The sequence below is a fragment of the Peromyscus maniculatus genome, chromosome 23 (assembly GCF_049852395.1).
Source record: "Peromyscus maniculatus bairdii isolate BWxNUB_F1_BW_parent chromosome 23, HU_Pman_BW_mat_3.1, whole genome shotgun sequence".
NCBI classification, from domain to species: domain Eukaryota; kingdom Metazoa; phylum Chordata; class Mammalia; order Rodentia; family Cricetidae; genus Peromyscus; species Peromyscus maniculatus.
In genome coordinates this window covers 29,865,402-29,883,608 of record NC_134874.1, presented here as the reverse complement: position 1 = coordinate 29,883,608, position 18,207 = coordinate 29,865,402, and the positions used below count along the sequence as shown (strand labels likewise).

The 18,207-nt window shown below is 48.6% G+C and overlaps 1 protein-coding gene across 1 annotated transcript; it reads left to right on the top strand.

Annotated features, from left to right (window-relative positions):
- The first annotated feature begins 6,228 nt into the window (after positions 1 to 6,228).
- Positions 6,229 to 8,142, top strand: LOC121820866 (paired immunoglobulin-like type 2 receptor alpha). The gene is made up of 2 exons (XM_042268537.2): positions 6,229 to 6,751; positions 7,062 to 8,142. Exons 1-2 carry the CDS (start codon positions 6,664 to 6,666, stop codon positions 7,508 to 7,510), a joined length of 537 nt encoding a protein of 178 aa, XP_042124471.1. The 5' UTR covers positions 6,229 to 6,663; the 3' UTR covers positions 7,511 to 8,142.
- Positions 8,143 to 18,207: the final 10,065 nt, after the last annotated feature.

Sequence of the window (18,207 nt, the reverse complement as noted above, 5' to 3'; positions counted from 1 at the left end):
GGAGAGCAGCAGCCTGAGAGGCAGCAGAATTCTGACTGAGATTCCAACCCTGAGGCTGAATCTGCAATGTGGCAGCAGCCAGCACTCACAGGGAGAGCTAGAGAGCCAAAGGGAGACAAAAGGGAGGCGTGGTGAGTGCAGAGCAGGGAAAGCAGGGAGGTGACATGGGTTCAAGGCAGGGGAAGGAAGCAGAGGGAGAAGGACATGGACAAGGGGCAAAGGACCAGGACAGCTGTCCTCTGATTGGCTGTGCTGTGCAGAAGGACAGCTGAGGACCAGCTTCAGGTCCTGGTGACTCTCACAGCTGTCCCTGAATGTCTCCCTCAGAGCTGTTTGCTGCCCTGGGCCCCTAATGTTGTCTGAATACAGAGAAGAGCTGAGAGGCAGATGGAGGATCAGCATGGCTGCCACACTGACACTGTTTCTTCTCCTACAGGCCAGCAGACTAAAGATGAACCCCGGCCAGGGAGAGCCTGTCATTCCAAGGAGCAGCTGAGGGGCTGTGTGGTGGTTTGAATAAGAATGGCACCCATAGGCTCAAGGATTGGTATGCTGTGTCACAAGGTTGTAACACATAGGATGTGAGGCCTTGTTAGTGTAGGTGTGGCCTTGTTGGAGGAAGTGAGTCAGTGAGGGCGGGTTTTCACACTTCAAATCATCAAGCCAGGACCAGTGTCTCCCTCTCTCTTCCTGCTGCCTGCTATCTGAATGTAGAATGCTCAGCTACCTCTCCAGTACCATATCTGCCTGTGTACCACCAACCTTTCCACCATGATAACCAACTAAACCATTGACACTGTAAGCCAAACCCCATTGAAAGTGTTCTTTACAAGAGTTTCCATGGTCGTGGTATCTTTTCACAGCAATGGAACTTTGATTAAGACAGGCTGTTTGGGGAATTTTTTTTATAAGAGGCATGCAATGGATCTGGAGAGATAATTTCACCAGAAAAGCCTTGCACACAGGCTGGAGGACCTGAGTTTGATTGGGAGCACTTTCATTATTAACTAGGGAGGGGATGGAAATTTGTAATCCCAGCCATGGACAAGCAAGAGACAGCCAGAGTTGTGGAGCTGTCTGTCCAGCAGGTTTAGCCTAATTGCTGAGTTCCAGAACAATGAGAGACCATGTCATAAAAAATAATGTGGATTCCTCAAGGGGATAAATTATGGTGATAACATTTTTCAAATTTATTTTAAAATAAGTATTTAAAAATTACAAATTAATGGAGAAAAGTGGGGAGCAGATTGATAGCTCAGTGTGAAAGGGTGTTGGCAGCCTAGCCCAATGATCTGCATATGATTCTGGGAACCCAAATGGTGCAAGGAGAAAACTGACTCTGGAAAATGTTTCTCTCCTTCTAGAGACAAACATTGTCTGTCAGTCCCCAGCTAACAGACCTCCAGGGCGGTGAACTCTCACCAGGGAGGTCAGTTTACATCAAAGTGGGGATTGATGGCCACACATCCTGCATCTCACCACTTCCCTGTCTCCTGCCTGGGAATCAGGGAGCATGGGTGCAGTCTTGTGCTGGGACACATCCTGTCCTTGGATAGGTACAAGAAGAGAACCCCCACTTCGGCCCTGTGGGCTCTGATGCCCTGTGTCTGTCTCTGGTCCCGAGAGCACAACTCTGCTGTTCCTGTCTGTTCCTGGAGCTCTCAACCCTTTTTCTTTTTTAAGCACAAATTGCTAAACAGTCTTATTAATAAAAAATAAAAACCCAGAGCCAGTTATTGGGGTGAAAGCTGAAAGATCAGAGGATTAGAACAAGCCAACCACTAGTTCTTACCTCTAGGAAATCCTCAGACTCAGAACAGTGAGTTCCATTTTCCTCATGCCTTATATTCCTTTCTCTGCCCAACCATCTTACTTCCTGGAATCAAAGGCATATATGCTTCCCAAGCAAAGGCATGAGATCTCAAGTGTTGGGATTAAAGGAGTGTTTCACCACACCTGGCTCTGTTCCCAGTGTGGTCTTGAACTCACAGAGATCCACACAAATCACTGTCTCCCAGTGATAGGATTAAGGATATGTGCCATCACATTCTGACATCTATGTCTAATCTAGTGGCTGGCTCTGCCCTCTGATCCCCAGATAAGGTTATTGGGGTGCACAATATATCACCACACTTACTAGTCATGTCTCATGGTATATCAACTTGATGAGTCTATTAAGAAACTGTCCCCAATTCCCATGAGACTGGTTGAAGACAGGAGGGGTCCTGGAGAAGTCACCCAGGCTTCTCCTGGCTGAAGTGAGGTCTCCTGAGGCAGCTGTGAGATGTCTGCAGTGGTGTAACTGGATCCAAGCCTCCTGAGGCTGAACTCAGCAGCAGCCATGGTCACAGTGATCTTGGCAGCTGGGGTGGTGTCTCCTCTGAGCATCTCTGGGGTGTTCACACCAGCAGGCTGCCAGGGTGATGGTCGGGCCAGTCATCAATGGGAGTGTCCATTCATCATCTCCTCCCTGCAGTGAGCTGGGCACAGGGAAGGGGCCTCAAAGCTGTTACTCCAGTGCTCACGTGACTTGCCATGTCAGTTTCCATTGTTCAAAAGGAAGAAAAAGCAAAGGAGCCCACACCAAAGACTTCACAGAACCAACATTCTCAACAACATTTAGGTCAAATAGCCTCAGGGTGAAGGAACATTACTGTTGGAATGGGGAGCATACATGGGTTCTAGCGTGACTACCAGTGTTTGGGATTTGTGTTCCCTGGCCTGAGCCAGTCAGTTAAAAGAAGTACTAGAGGAAGCCAGGCAAGGTGGTATATGCCTGTAATCCAATGACTGACTGTAGAGATAGCAAGACCATGAATTGGAGGCTATCATTAGTACCTAATGAGTTTGAGGACAGCCTGGGCTATGTGAGACTCTGTTTCTAAACTAAACAAACAGCAAGCTAACCATAATTCCAAAGAGTCAGCAAAGTCATAGAGGCTGGTTATCTGTTAGTTCACTTTGGTAGGAGACAGAGAACTTGAAGATATCACCAGTTTTTTCTTTAGATTCTCTCAAACAAATCATGTGACTATTTATAGTTTCATTTAAGCAATATACAGTGTTAAAGAGGAAATTGGGAGTTTCTCCATTTCTGTGACCTCAAACATGTAAGTTTCAGCCTCTGGCCTTAGCTCTCTGCAGAAGATGGGAGAATTCATGCAAAACACTGAGCTGATCACCCAGCCCTGCTCACTCAGCCTTAAGACACTTTAGATTCCCTTCTTGATCTCCCCTGGGCAGGGGTACAGGGAGGTGCCATGCTGATGTTGGGCAGCACATGAGGGAGATGAAGATGAGGATGTCATCCTAGGGGAGAAAGAAGAGGTCAGATGGGGGCAGGGCAACTGTGCTAATGTAAAGTCTCAGGTGCAGCCTGAGTGTCCTGTCTACACCACCAGCCGCCATCCTTCCACCTTCTCTAGCATCTCCTCCACTCTCCTCAGGACCCAGAACTGGGCTAGTCTTTGGTTACATCTAGGGTCTGTATGTTGTCACTGGGGGAAAGAAATCAAGGAGTGGGAGGGTAGGTGGTGTGCCAGGAAGGGCAGACAGATGGACAGTTTTCCTCAATGAGGTTATCTGGTGTGTCAGGCCCACAGGGTCTGCACTGTGGGTTATTTGAGGGAAGTTTCTGGAACTGGATTTTTCACCCAGAAATAGGTGGGCCAATCCGGTTCTCTGCCACCACTGTTATGGGAAAACACAGCTGGGTATAAAATCAGAGTTTGAATGCTGGGGTCACTGTCAGGAACTGGAGTCTGAAGAGTCACAGAGCCTGGCCGGGGAGACCATGTTTACTCAGGATGAGGACTGGGTAAACATGGTGACAAATCAGCTGTGAAAGGTGCCTTGCATGATTGTGTGTGTCTGTGTTCATGTGCGTGTGTGTGCAAGTGAGTCTGTGCATGTGGAAGCCAGAGGACAGCCCCAGGCATTACTAATCAGGACACCATTCACCTTGTGGTTTTTGGTTCTTTTTTGTGGTTTATGTTCTTTGGTTTGGATTTTGTTTTTTATTTTGATTGCTTTTGTTTTTTTGAAACAGTAACTATATAGCTCTTGCAGGCCTGGAACTGTATATGTAGATCAGGATAGCCTGGAACTCAAAAAGATCCATTTGCCTCTTGCTCTGCCGCCCCCCCCCCCCGCAAAAAAAAGTAGAATTAAAGGAATGCATCCTTATGTCCAGCCCACCTTGTGTTTAAATATTTAAAATTACATTTCCTTCTTTATTCTGTGAGGGCAGGGCACACATGTGCTACAGTCTGAGCAGCAGCCAGGTTCTCACACTGCAGTCTGACACTCCCCATGGTCATATGTGCAGAAGCCCTGTGCACACCCCAAAGCCCCAGGCTGCTCCTCCACAGAAAGCGCCCCTCCCCTCTGAGAGCATCATGGCTGCAGGACCCAGTCACTGCTGTAGAGGGAAATGGAGTTGGCAATGCAGGAGACTGATTACAGCATCCTGGGCATAAAAATATCCACAACAGGGTCCCTATGGTGATTCAACTAAGGACTTGGAACTCCAATGGAGTCCATGACTTGGGACTCAGGGTCCAGCAGGTGGCAGCAGTGAGGCTGAGCACAAGGGGCAGCTGGGGTCCTGAAGATCCAACCAGAGCCTGCTGTGTAAAAATGCTGGGGTCTAACACTTGACATATGGCAGCCTCATCAGGCCCAGCCTTTCATGCAGAGAGTTAGCAATCCAGTGACCTTTTTACCCACAGACCCAGACTGTAAGGAAAGACCAGATAAAGCCTGGAGGTGAGTATCCATGACCAGGAGGATCTTCTCTCGGACTTCACTGAGGATAAAGATGTGGTTCATCTGGTAGAGTGCTTACCTGCCTGGCATGCACAGAACACTGGGTTCTATCTCCAGCAGGAGACAAAGGGACACAATGGGGCACACCTGTCACCCCAGCCCTTGGGAGGGCAGAGACGAGGATCTGTAGGTTTTCAAAGTCATCCATGGGCACATAGCAAATTCAAGGCCCAGCCTGGGCTACATGAGGCCACATTCAATAAAGGTTAGAGGGGCCCTTCTGACAGATTCAATAGACCCTAACCCCTCTCCTAACTAACCATCTGGGACCAACTCATCTCAAAGGTTCTGTGTATCTGCGTCTCCAAATGCAGGATAGATGGACATAGAAGTGTGTCCATGTGCTGCTGGGAGTGAAGCCATAAGTGTTTCAGCCTGGGTCAGGTCAAGAAATCAGAGAACCATGGGAACTGTGGGGAATGTGAGGAAGACAGAGACAGCAGATGTGACAGAGGCGGCTGCACAGCCACCTGCAGGGAAGCATGGAGAAGGCAATCAGTGCAGGAATCTAAGGAAATGGGAAGTCACCTCTGCACATGTCACTCAGAGAGAATGATGCCTCTTCCTCTGGTACAAAATTGTCTTCCACAGAACTGATGGAACCATGTCAAGAGGAAGGGTAGGATGACCCTCCTGCAGAACTTGGCCTGAGGTCATCAGAGCCTCTACCCCCACCTCTCACCCCTGCATCCTAGTCACTGGGCAGTGTGTCCACTGTCAGAGATGTCCCAGGCAACATGTCATGAGTGACACATGGCTGCTCTGAGTCTTTTTTCCACTTCATCCAAAGAAGGTTCTAGAACAGCCACAGCTACAAGGAGTCACTCAAATGTTTTGTGGGAACAACCTCCTGGGAACCCAGCAGCAGATCCCTGGTCTTTGAGGAGAGCTCAGAGGCTGCACGGAGCAGGCAGGCTGAAGTCTGTGTGGAGTGGAGGACTACAAGTCCTTGATGGGACGAAGTCCAGTCAACCTGCCCTGTGACAGTCATGTGACATGTGCCAGGGCTTCTCTGATCCTTGGCATCCTCTTCTGAGGTGTGTGGAGGCTGGTGGGATGTAGAAAGTCTCCTTCAGAAACTGGAGCAGCTTTGGAGTCAGTGTCTAGGGGAGGGAGACGATCACCCAGGAAAACCAGGGCAGTTACAGCAGCAGTGAGCAGGCCAGGGCGAGAGTGTCCACTGGGCCTTGGTTCTGCCGGGTGCTGTGAAGAGTCCCTGAAGGACAAGAAGAGGACAAAGAGCAGATGGTGGTGGGGACACCAAGCTAGGGCTGGGAGTGAATGTGTTTCCTCATCACCTCCATTCTCATTGTGTCTGAAGTGAGCAGAAACTGACCACTTCTGTGCCTGAGGTTATTAGAGAGACAGACCTACAGACAGACAGACAGACAGACAGACAACCAGTATGGTGGGAGACACAATGAGAAACAGATGAAGAGGGAAAGGGCAGGAGTGAAGGAAATCTGGAGGTGAAGAAACAGTGATTACAGGCCACATGGGAAATGGACGAGACTGGATAAGATAGGAGGTAAAGATGGAAGAGAGGAGAGCCTGGCATGTTGAGGTCAATTCCTTATGTTCCTGTCAAAAATGGGGGCTGGGCTCAAGGGCCCGGCCATCCTCTCAATGATCACAGGGAGGATCTTCTGTAACACAAGAAAGAAGAAGCCAGAATCATGAAGGAAGCTGCTGGTCACAAGGAGGTGGAGATGGGGAGGTTCTTCCCGGGCTCAGTCCTCCACATGAGAAGGCCCTGGGGTTGTGTTCCACTTTACTCTGATTCTTCCTGACTCCTGAGCACCCCAGGGTCCCTGCACAGGGCTCCTCTCCTGTCTGATGGCTCTGCTGGTCTCACTTCCTGGAGGGAATCAGGCCATGGCTTGGATCCTGCTTCTGCTGATGTCAGCTGCTTGTCTGCAAGCTGGTGAGTGGTGGGGACCTTGTTAGCAGGGACTCTGCCCTAACCACAGGAGGGGCCAGTGGGGCTGGGAAGAGCAGGCTGTCATGTGGACAAGGGTCTGCTGAAGGAGCCAGACAGTGCTCTGTGCCCCAAGAGAGAGCTCATCCTCAGAGTGGGTCCAGCCCAACCTTTCCTTGTCTTTCCATATGGGACAGTGGGACATAAGGACTGTCCTGCCCTGTGTCCCACCCCTGCCTGTGGGTGAAGGCTCAGGAAGGTCTGGGTTGTCCTAACCATTCCTGCAGTGGCTTCAGATGCTCTCCGTACTTCCCAGGTAACTCTGCAGGATCTAACAGAGTAAATGCCTTTGGGGTCAACCAACCAGCAAAACTCTCTGGTGTCCAGGGCGGCTCCATCGAGATCCCCTTTTCCTTCTACTTCCCCTGGGAGTTGGCAGAGGATCCACAGATGAGGATTCTCTGGAGATGGGAGCAATTCCATGGGAAATTTATCTACAACTCCACCCCACCTTTCATATATAAGCATTTCAAGAGCAGGCTCATCCTGAACTGGACACAGCCTCAGACATTTGGAGTCCTCAGAATCCTGAACTTGAAGAAAAAGGACCAGACAAAATACTTCTGCCACGTTAGTCTGAACACGAGATATGGTATGGAGGTGTGGCTGTCAATTGAAGAGACCCACCTCACCATCACTCCTAGTGAGCACATCCCAGGTCAGGCCCTGGTGACCCTGGCTTCCTTGTACCACAGATGTCATTAGGGATCCTACACTCTGTTCCTTCCCACAGACTCCTCTCATGTGTTCTGTCCCCTCCCCAGAGCTCTGACAACCCCACCTTTCCTCTTCCCCACAACCATCCCCAAGCCTTAGCTGCTCTCTCTGAGCTGCCCCTCATTGCCCTCAGATCCACCCCAGCCCCAGTCAGCTCTTCCCAGATGGCCCAGTCTCCTGCTCCTTTCTCCAAACTGACTACCGCCCTGCCCACCCCACCCTCGTTGACACAAATCCACGTGGATCTGGCCTCTCCAGGACGGAGCAGCCTTCACCTGGTCCTGTGTCAGGGTCTCCATCAGATCTAGACTTTACACCATATCTCGTGCCTTCCACAGTAGGTGCCTTCTGGTCCTGTGAACCCCTCCTCCTCTGGATCCCCCCACTTCACCAGTCTCTGGACGCATCCCTCACCTCTCCCTGCCCCAGTTTCTTTTTTCCCTCCCTCAATTCCCTCTTCCCCTCCTCCCTCCCCATCCCCCATCTTCCCACACAGACCCTCATGTTCTCACCATGATCAGGTTCTCTGGTCACTTCTCCTCCATGGCAGCTGTAACTGCAGCTTCCACACAGAGTGCACACAGGCCCAGCCTAGTCACTGTGTGGACATTACCCCAGCCACCTGTTACCACTGCTGGGCACTCTCATGGTCATTGTACAGAGCAACACAGAGACCAGTAGATTTCAACAGCTGCACAAGTTCATGCTGGTGAGGAACAGGCCCTGAAATGGACCCTTTACCTCCAAACATCTGTCAACCAGTAGACACGTGGTCTCTGTGGAGTTCACACTATTGTTTGCCTGGCTTCTATCTTGACTATGTGGAGTGTGTATATATTGTGTAAGCATGCACGTGTATGCATGTGTGCTGCATGGATTCACATGAGTGTGAGGGGGTTCAGTTTGTGCTTGGGAAGTCCCAGAGGTGGATGGACATTAGGAGTCCTCCTCTAGTAAGACCCACCTTATTCCGTTGAGGCAGGGTCTCTCACTGAACCTGGAGCTCACTGTTTGGGGCCAGGCTGATGGGCTGTGAAGCCCATTGATCCTCTTGTCTCCATCTCCACAGTGTTGTGGTTACAGGTGCTCATGTGGTCTGTCTTACAAATAAGGTGAATGACATCTGAGGAAGGAACGCCCAATGTTAACATCTGACACACACACACAAACACATGTAGAGGCATTCACACACACACACACACACACACACACACACACACACACACACACATTCATGCACCATTGTATGTGTGCAAAAATTTAATATAAAAATACATTTTTGGAAAATAAAATATAAAATTAGTAGTCAAATAATAATTATCATTAATTACATCCCCAATTCTGAGCCGTGCCAGTGATAAGCAGGTTTATCTCTTCTAGATTAAATGCACCATCCCACTCCCCACCTCCCGGCAAACCAGTCCTCATCTTAACCCTGTGCTGGTTCAGGATAAACTCCACAGCCAGAGCTGACAGGCACCTTACATCTGCATTTCCTGGGTCTCCTACACATTTTCCTAAATGGCTCCTGTTCTTCCAGCCTCCTCCCTCTTCCTCCTTTCCCAATGTCTCCAGCCTTGGTGATAATCTATTAGGTGCTTGTAGAACAATCAATTTAAGGCAGCCATGCCTTTCTCTGCTTCCGGCAGACACACCATGTGTTTTTTCTTGTCCCCAGGGCCACGTGCACACTAGACAAGGGCTCTGTCATTGACTTACACCTCACCTCCACTATGAGTTTTTCCATCAGTATTTTTTTTATCAGCATTTTAAAAATTAATTCATTAACTGGATATTCCTGCCCATTGTTTGTAAAATATTAAAATTAACATTAAGAAGGCATTTTTCTTTTTTTCCCATTTCTTTAAGACAGGGTTTCATGTGTCCATGCTAGTCTCAAATTGCTATATAACCTAAGATGGCCTTGAACTCTTTCCCAAAGCTGGGACCAAAATGGAGTTTTTCCACTCCTGTGTGCCCTGCTTGAGATGGACTCAGGGCCTCGTGCACCCTAGGCAAGCACTCCACCACTGAGCTGCATCCACAGACCTGGAAAGAAATGTTTTATCTGAGCAAAATATCCTCATTTAGGGCAAAGGCAAATGCATTGCATCCAGAGAAATATGTGCAACAAGAGCCCTGTGGTTGACTTAATAATTCTCTTTTCATAATTTCATTTTTGTAGCCAAATTCAATAGTACTCTCCTTTGCACGTTTTCTCTTTCATGTCTAAGCAAAGAGACCCCTAGTGATAGATCTCTCTCTCTCTCAATCTCTCTCTCTCTCTCTCTCTCTCTCTCTCTCTCTCTCTCTCTCTCTCAATCTCCCTCTCGCTCTCTGTCTCTCTCTCTCCTTCCCTCTCTCCTTCTCTGTCTCTCTGTCTCTGTCTCTCTCTGTCTGTCTCTCTCTTTTCCTCTCTCTTGCTCTGTCTCTCTCTTTCCCCTCTCTCTCACTCTCTGTCTCTCTCTATCTTTGTTTCTCTCTCTCTCTATCTAACTCTCTCTCTCCCTCTCTTCCTCTGTTTCCTTTGATGGGTCGTTCTCTGGGCTAAACTCACAAAGTGGGCTAGGACAGCTGGCAGTGAGCCACAGGGATCTGCCTATTTTCCCCCTTGAAGTACTGGGATTACAAGTGCATGGCAACACACACAGGTTCCCTGGGGATGCTGGGAAGAGGAGGGTTGAGTCAGGAGTCCTCAGGCAGATGCAGAGAACACAAGATGAGACTGCACTACTGAGAAAAGGTACCAAGTTAAACATGGATACGAATTATGGGTTAATTTAAGTGTAAGAGCCAGTTAGTAATAAGCCTGAGCTACCAGCACAGCATTTATACATAATTATATTATTATATAATATAATGTATATTAATTATATAAGTCTCTGAGAGGTAATTTGGGAAGCAGTTGCCAGGTATTTGGGTGTTCCTGAAGGGACAGAAACTTCCACTTACACCAAAGCCCCACGCTGCTCCTCCACAGGAAGTGCCCGACCCCTGTGAAAGCATCATGGCTGCAGGGTACAGTCACTGCTATTGGGGGAATGGAGTTGGCACTGCAGGAGACAGATTGCAGCATCCTGGACAGAAATCGTCCCTCAGCAGGGGCCCTATGGGGATTCAACAGAGGACTTGAAACTAGAACAGAGCCCATGACTTGGGATTCAGAGGCAGCAGGTATCCTAGTTCGAGTTTCTATTGCTGTAAAAAGCTCCATGACCAAAGAACTTAGGGAGGAAAAGGTTATTTGACTTACACTTCCCAATCACGTTCAATGCTGACTTCCTTTGTCTCCTCCCAGCCCCCAGGACCACCTCTTCAAGCCCCACCTCTGCAACTTCTGCACTCACCAGAACTGCACTCACAGCCACAGAAGGGAAGAAGAGCAGGAAGAGTCAGATCCTGGGTCTGGGAACCAGAGTTGGGTTGGCAATGGCTGCTGCTGTACTCCTGGCTGGGGTTCTAGGGTTGATAGTGTTCCTCGGGTGGAGGAGAAGGAAAGGTAAGTGGTCCAAGACTGCACCCCATCGCACTTCCTGAGTGTTTCCACAGAACAGTCCACACCAGAGTCCTGGAAGGGGATTGACGACAGCCCAGATGCGAGGGTCAGGGCATGGCTGAGTCAGGAAAGTGCTTGAGTCCTGGACATTGTCCTCTAACACACCCACACCATGGTATGTGCACACTCACATACACAGTGAATAAATATATCTAATACAACTTAAAAATGAAACACTGACAGCCAATTGTGATCCACGCCTCAGTAAGTGTGCTGGGAGGTGGAGGCAGGAGGATCTTGAGTTCAAGACTAGCCTGGATTATATGAGAATTTATCTCAACACTCCTCCTTCCACAAAATAGCCAAGAAAGGACTGGAAGTCATGTAGAGGACACTCTGTGGCCCTCCAGGAAAGGGAAACCATCTCAGGAACTCTTGAGCAGTGTGGTGCTGGTGGGGGAGGCAGGAGATGACCAGAGGGAACCTGGTAAATCAGGTCCCCAAGTCTCTGATACCAGAGGAAAAATGAAGTGGCCACCACAGCGCCCTGGTGTAATGACATCAGTATTGTGAAAATCTCAGATTCAAGAGGGCCACTGGGACAGATTACCAGGGAGGAAGGAGTTTACTAAAGGTTATCGATGTGATGGACAGACAGAAAGTAGATATCAACATGGCAGGGCACTCTAAGGAGATTTCAGGCTCCACGCACATGGCAGAGGCCCTAAGAGAGAAGGGGATTCTTTTTATGTCCTTCTGAGGAGGATAGTGGTGGTTTCACGGCACAAGCTGAACCAGGAAGGGGGCAGGAAAGGGAACAGGATGTGTGGTCACTAATACCGTCACTGACTAAAATCACTGTCCAGGTGAAACCTTGGACCTGGATGGAAGCAGGTGAGCTGGAGAGAACAGAGTCTGGACAGCAGTGTCTCTGTGAGAGGTGAAGGGCGGTGCTGTACCCTGAGCAGCAGCTGGATTCTGACATCACAGTCTTAGGGTGCAGAAGACAGACTGGAGGGGACCAGGCTGTGTCACTTTGCCACAGTGGAGCTGCACATGGGGATGAATGGCCAGAACCAGGAAAAAGTCAAGGCAAAAGCTTTCAGACTTTGTGATTAGCCTGGTGTGGTAGTGCATGTCTGTAAGTCCAGTGTGTGGAAGCGGCAGGCAGGAGGATCAGTAGTTCAAAGTCGTCCTTGGGTGTGGGAGACCTCAAACAAACACTCAGTGATTAGATGGATGACACGGGGACCAGGGAACAGGAACAAGTCTAAGTGTGTTGAGAAACACTCTGGTGAAACCACCAAGCCATATAGGGACAAAAAGAGGAAGTCTGTTTGAGAGTGTGTAATGGCGGTTACTTTTCCACTGTGGTGATAAAACATCATGATCAAAAGTAACTTGTGGAAGGAAGAATTGGATTTGGCTTGTGGTCCAGAAGGAAGGTTAATAGTGGAGGGGCAGCTGAAGCAGGACACTGAGAAGTCACATCTGCAACACATGCAGAAAACCAGGGAGAAAGCTGGAAGTGAGGCGGGGCAATAAGTTCTCAAAATGCACACCCAGTGACACATAACTCTTCCAGAAGGCTGCACCTCCTAATTGGTCCATAACCTCCCAAATATGACAAAGATTTCAGATAGGTGAGCCTGTTATGAAGACTTTTCATTCAAATCTAACCCTTATCTAACCCCAACAATTAAACAATGAAAACAATTTAATTGTTCGGGTTAGTTAGGAGTGGGCTAACCAGCTGAGTTGGGGATCTATTAGACGTGCCTGTGTGGATCTCACAGAGCTGTCAAAAAACAAACAAATAAAGTGTATTTATAAGTCAAAATAAAAAGACATAGAGAGATGGTTCAGGAGTTAAGAGCACTTGCTGCTCTGGCAGAGGACCCCAGTTCAGATCCCAGCACCCATAGGGAGCTCACAACCTCCTGTAAGTCTAGCTTCAGGCACCCAGGGCTCTCTTCTGGTCCCCCAACCCCCACCCCGCCATGGGAACAGGATGGCAAACACAATCATGCACACATATATACACACACAAAAATAAAAATAAAACTCTAAAACTAAAATTATAATCTAAAAACACTTAGGGAAGGCCAGGCGGCAGTGGCACACGCCTTTAATCTGACCACTTGTGAGTCAGAGTCAGGCAGATCTCTGTGATTTCAAGGCCAGCCTGGACTACAGAGCAAGCTCCAGGACACACAAAATAAAAAACTATACAGAGAAACTGTCTCAAAAAACAAAACAAATATACAGTTAGGGAAAAAGCCTAAACTAAGGCACCAAATGACTTGTTCTCCAAAACCCAGTGGTTGACATTGTTGAAAGAAAGAGGAAGCGGGTGAGTAGGAATCAGCTCATTCTTAAAATGGAAAAAGTAGTTCAGATGTCTGTATTAGGAGGCTGGAGAGACGGATCATTTGTTAAGAGCACTGGCTGCTCTTGCAGAGGACCAGGGTTTGATTCCAGCACCCAGACAATGGCTCACAATAACCTGTAACTGCTGTTCCAGGGGATCTGGTGTCCTCTTCTGACTGCCATAGGGACCAGACACATGTGTGGCAAACAGAAATACCAGCAGGCAAACAGTCACACAATAAAAATGAATTAAGGATTTTTTTAAAAAGATGTCTGTACTACAAAAATAATCAGTAAATTCAATACAATTCTTATCTAAAGTACAATGGGAGTTTTGAAAAATAATTCATCTTCTCAAATTCACATACATTCTCAAAAACAAAAAGAAATGAAATAACAAAAATGGCCAATAATGGAGCACTCACCCTGCCTGATCCCAGAGTTTATCAAAGTTGCAACAGGAGACTGGAGGGATGGCTCCGCAGTAAAGAGCACTGGCTGCTCGGGCAGAGAACCTGAGTTCTGCTCCAGCACCCACATCAGGCAGTTTACAACCGCCTGTAACTATGGCTCCAGACATATCGATCAGAAGCCCTCTCCTGAATCCCACAGGCTTCTGTTCTCATGGCATCCACACCAAAAGAGGTGCAGATAATTTTAAAATTCTTAAAGCAAAACAAAACAAAACAACATCAACAAAAGTTTTAAAGCTATCGTAGCTAAATAAATAAATAATGAAAGTTTTGTTTTGTTTTTTAAAAAGCTACAGTAGCCCTCAGAGGTTAAAAGGAGTCAGTATGGAAGCCTGGGAACCACATGGTGGAGGAAATCGACTCCTGCAAGTTGCCCTCTGACCTCCATACAAACTGTGGTACACCCCCTACCACATAATAAATAAGTGACAATTTTAAAGGTTTAATAATTAAAAGAGAACAGTATGCACCAAGACAAATAGACCAGTAGAGGGAAATATAATCCAGAAAGAGACGGTCTCTAATGGCACAAAAAGGAAGGCTGGTGAATGCAGAGTAGATGAGGCAGGTGTGGAGTGAGGGAACTCAAGGTTGGTGAAAGAAGCAGAGGACACAGGGGTGGACATGGACCTAGCAGAGATCTGGGGAGGTTGCTGTGTAGGACACAGCCCAGCAGAGGGAGCTCAGGCTCCTCTCTGACTGCCTGGGGCAGGTTCTCTGCTCCCCTGTCCTCTGAAGGTGGTCTGAACACAGGACAGCTGAGAGGGATGGTGGAGGGTCAGCACTGATGTCACACTGACACTGTTTCTTCCCCCACAGGACAGGGGACTAAAGTCGAAACCCCAGCCAGGTGAGCGCCATCCGGGTCCTCTGCAAGAGCAGCCAGCGCTCTTAACCACTGAGCCATCTCTCCAGCCCTTTCAAATAACACCAAAAAAGGAGAACCACACACAGGGCTCTTCACATCTCCCTAACCACTGACTCATCCTTTCTGCTCCTTCCTTTTCGCCTATGACATCTCCCTCCTCAGGCACCAGATTCACACACTGACAAGGAGTGAAGGGTCTCAGGAGTCTCCTTCCCAGAACAACACCCACTTTAGGACTCATTCTTCCTCCCGCTCTCCTTCCATTTTCTGGGCTGCCCTCTCTGTCTCTGTTTCCTCTCAGCCTTGAACACCCGCCTGGATTCAACAGCTCTCCCATCCTTCCCTTTCTTCTCTCTGTCTTTCTCTATGGTCAGTGAGCCCCGCTGCCCCAGAATCCTTTGTTCCACATCTTCCACATCTCTTACCCTTTTCTCTCCACCTCCCAACCTTTCCACCCTTCTCTCCTGCCTCTTCTTTTCCTACTGTACATGGCCTGCTCTGACCCTTCCTTCTCCAACCCCTTTTTTCTGAGAAACAGTCTCATTTAGTCCAGTCTCACCTCAAACTCACTCTGTAGCCATTGATGACTTTGAACTTCTGATCTTTTGCCTCCACCTCCCAACTGTTGGAAGGACAGGCATCAAACCACACCCGGTTTATAAGGTGCTGGGATGGAACCAGGGCCTTGTACAGATAACTCAAGCATCCACTAGCAACACTGCATCCCAGCTTCCTCCATCTCTCTTCCTCCTGTGGCTTCTTTGGCCAGATGCCCTTCCTCCAGTCCCATCTCAGGTTCTTTCTTATCAAACCCAGCCTGAGTACCTACCAAGAGATCTGAAACTTTCTTGTCTTCTAGTTTTCAGGGTAGTGAGAGAGGATAGACTCGGTTCTTCCTATTTCTAGTCTCTTTTCCCACCCAGGGAATGCCCATTTCCTAGAATGACTCGCCTTCAGCTATTGCTGAGAGACCTTGGCCAGACTCCTTCCCAATGGCCTCTAGTTCTCTTTCAGAGAAATTATAATTCTGAGAGCCAAACACCGTGATGCCATCTTGAATCACTGAGGATGGCAGAGACCATTCAGAATGAACCAGCCCCTGGTGTGTGTGTGTCTGTGTCTTTGTGTGTGTGTGTGTGTGTGTGTGTGTGTGTGTGTGTGTCTTTGTGTCTTTGTGCGTTCTCCAGTGCCATCCACTCTTTTAAATAATTATTTTATTACATTTTATCTGCTTGTATCCATGTGTGTGGATATGACTTGACATGGCCCACATGTGGAGGACACAGGACAACATCTGAGAGATTTCTCTTTCCTTCCACCTTGTGGATCTTTGGGATGAAACTCAAGTTGTCAGTCTTGATGGTCTGGCCTTACCCACAAAGTCATTTCACTTTGGGTTTTGGATCTTTGTTGTTGTTATTGTTGTTGTTATTGTTTGGGTTTGTTTTGTCTGGTTTAGTTCAGACAGGGTCTCCCACTGGTCTGGAACTCACCAGTTGGACCAGGTTGGTTGGTCTGTGAACATCAGGAGTCCCCTGTCTCCACCTCCTGAGCACTGAGATTGCAAGCATGCACCACCGTGCCCAGTTCTCTGTGTGTTGTTACTGTTCCTGTGTGTGCACATGTGAAGGTGCACATCCACATGTGTCCATGTGTGTAGAAGCCAGAGATCAATGATGTGTCTCTCAGTTCCTCTCCATTCTGTTTTGTATTCCTGCATGTTTGGTGTGTGTGTGTGTGTGTGTGTGTGTGTGTGTGTGTGTGTGTGTGTATGTGTGTATGTGTGTGTGTGTTTGTGTGTGTGTGTATGTGTGTGTGTGTGTGTGTGTGTGTGTGTGTATGCACCAGTATTGCATGTGGAGACCAGAAGTCTATGTTGTAACTTCCCTAAGTTTCTCCCACCTTTATTCAATATTTATTTTGAGGCAGGGTCTCTCACTAACCTGAGTTCATCAGTGGGGCCAGGCTGCCCAGACAATGAGCTTCAGGGATCCTCCTCTCTCCATCCCCACTCTCCAGGCACATCGTGTCCAGCTTTTTTCACATGGGTCCTTGGGGATCTAAATCTGGGTCTTCATGTTTGTGAAGAGGGCACATATCCAGCTGAACCATCGCTCTAGCCCTCTACTTTATCTTTTGAGACAGGGTCTTTCACTGAATCTAGACCTCATCTGTTAGTCCAGGCCAGTGAACTCCAGGGATGTATCTGCCTGTCTCTGCTTCTCCAGCATCCAGCCTTCTGTGGGTGCTGAGTCTGCAATCAGAACTTCCTGTGTATGTGACATTTACTTTCCTAACTGAGCCATCTCTGCAGCCCAGCACCTGATGTCTTCACCCTTTCCTGTCGAGATTCTGATATGTTGTCCATTTGTTCCTGTGCAGGGACCTCATTGAAAACACTGACAATGTTGAACCTGAAGGTAAATTCTGCCAGCTTCCTGTTTCCCCACCTCGCTGCCGTCTTCTCCCAAGACCCCACACTTACATGAGCACCCCTCTGTATTTTCTCCCTTCCCTCCTTCACCCTGTCCCTCCCATGTAACCAAGGTCCTCACCTCACTGTTGGAACTCCCAGCCATCTGTCTCCCTTCCTGTCACAGTTTGACTTCAGCACTCTGTGTTCCTTTTCTCTAGGACAATATATGGACCTCAAAGTGAACACCAAGGTAAGCCACTCAGACTCAGGCCTGAGGGAAGTTAAAGGGATGATGAAGAAGGAGGCAGAAGGGTGGAGGCTGCAGGTGTGGGCAGGACACTCAGGCTGCAGCTGCTGCAGGTGTGGGCAGGACACTCAGGCTGCTGCTGCTTCATGTGTGGGCAGGACACTCAGGGTGCAGCTGCTGCAAGAGTGGGCAGGACACTCAGGCTGCAGCTGCTGCAGGTGTGGGCAGGACACTCAGGCTGCAGCTGCTGCTTTATGGTGGCCACAGCTGCACTACTGCCATCCAACCTCTTGTCCCCGCAGGATAACAACATCGTGTACGCCTCCATTGCCCGCTCAAGCCCAGCCTCCCCAGGAACACTACCCTGCCAGCCCGTCCATGAAGACCCCCAGGAAGAGACTGTGTACTCCATCGTAAAGACCAAATGAGTGGGTCTGGGTGATGATCCCTGAGTCCCCTGTGTTTCTAGTGGGAAGACTCCCAGCTTCCACAGATACCCACAGCCAGAGACAAAATCTCATGGGTCACTGATACCCATGGCCAGAGACAGAAATCCATGTGTCAGGGCGTTTGAGCTCAGAGAAAATCAGAAATTCCCAGTTCCCTTTTCTAACTACATAGACCTTTCTCACAAAATAAAGTAATCCACAGAATTTGCCTAAATGAATCTAATTAAGAGTCACATCCCCTCCTCTATCACTTTTTTCTGGCTGCCTAGTTCAGGGGACGCCCCAAATGCTGGCAGCCTGTCTACACGATGTACACCCACATCTGGGTGGGTTATAACCAGCACACACTGTGACTGGTTCCCATGG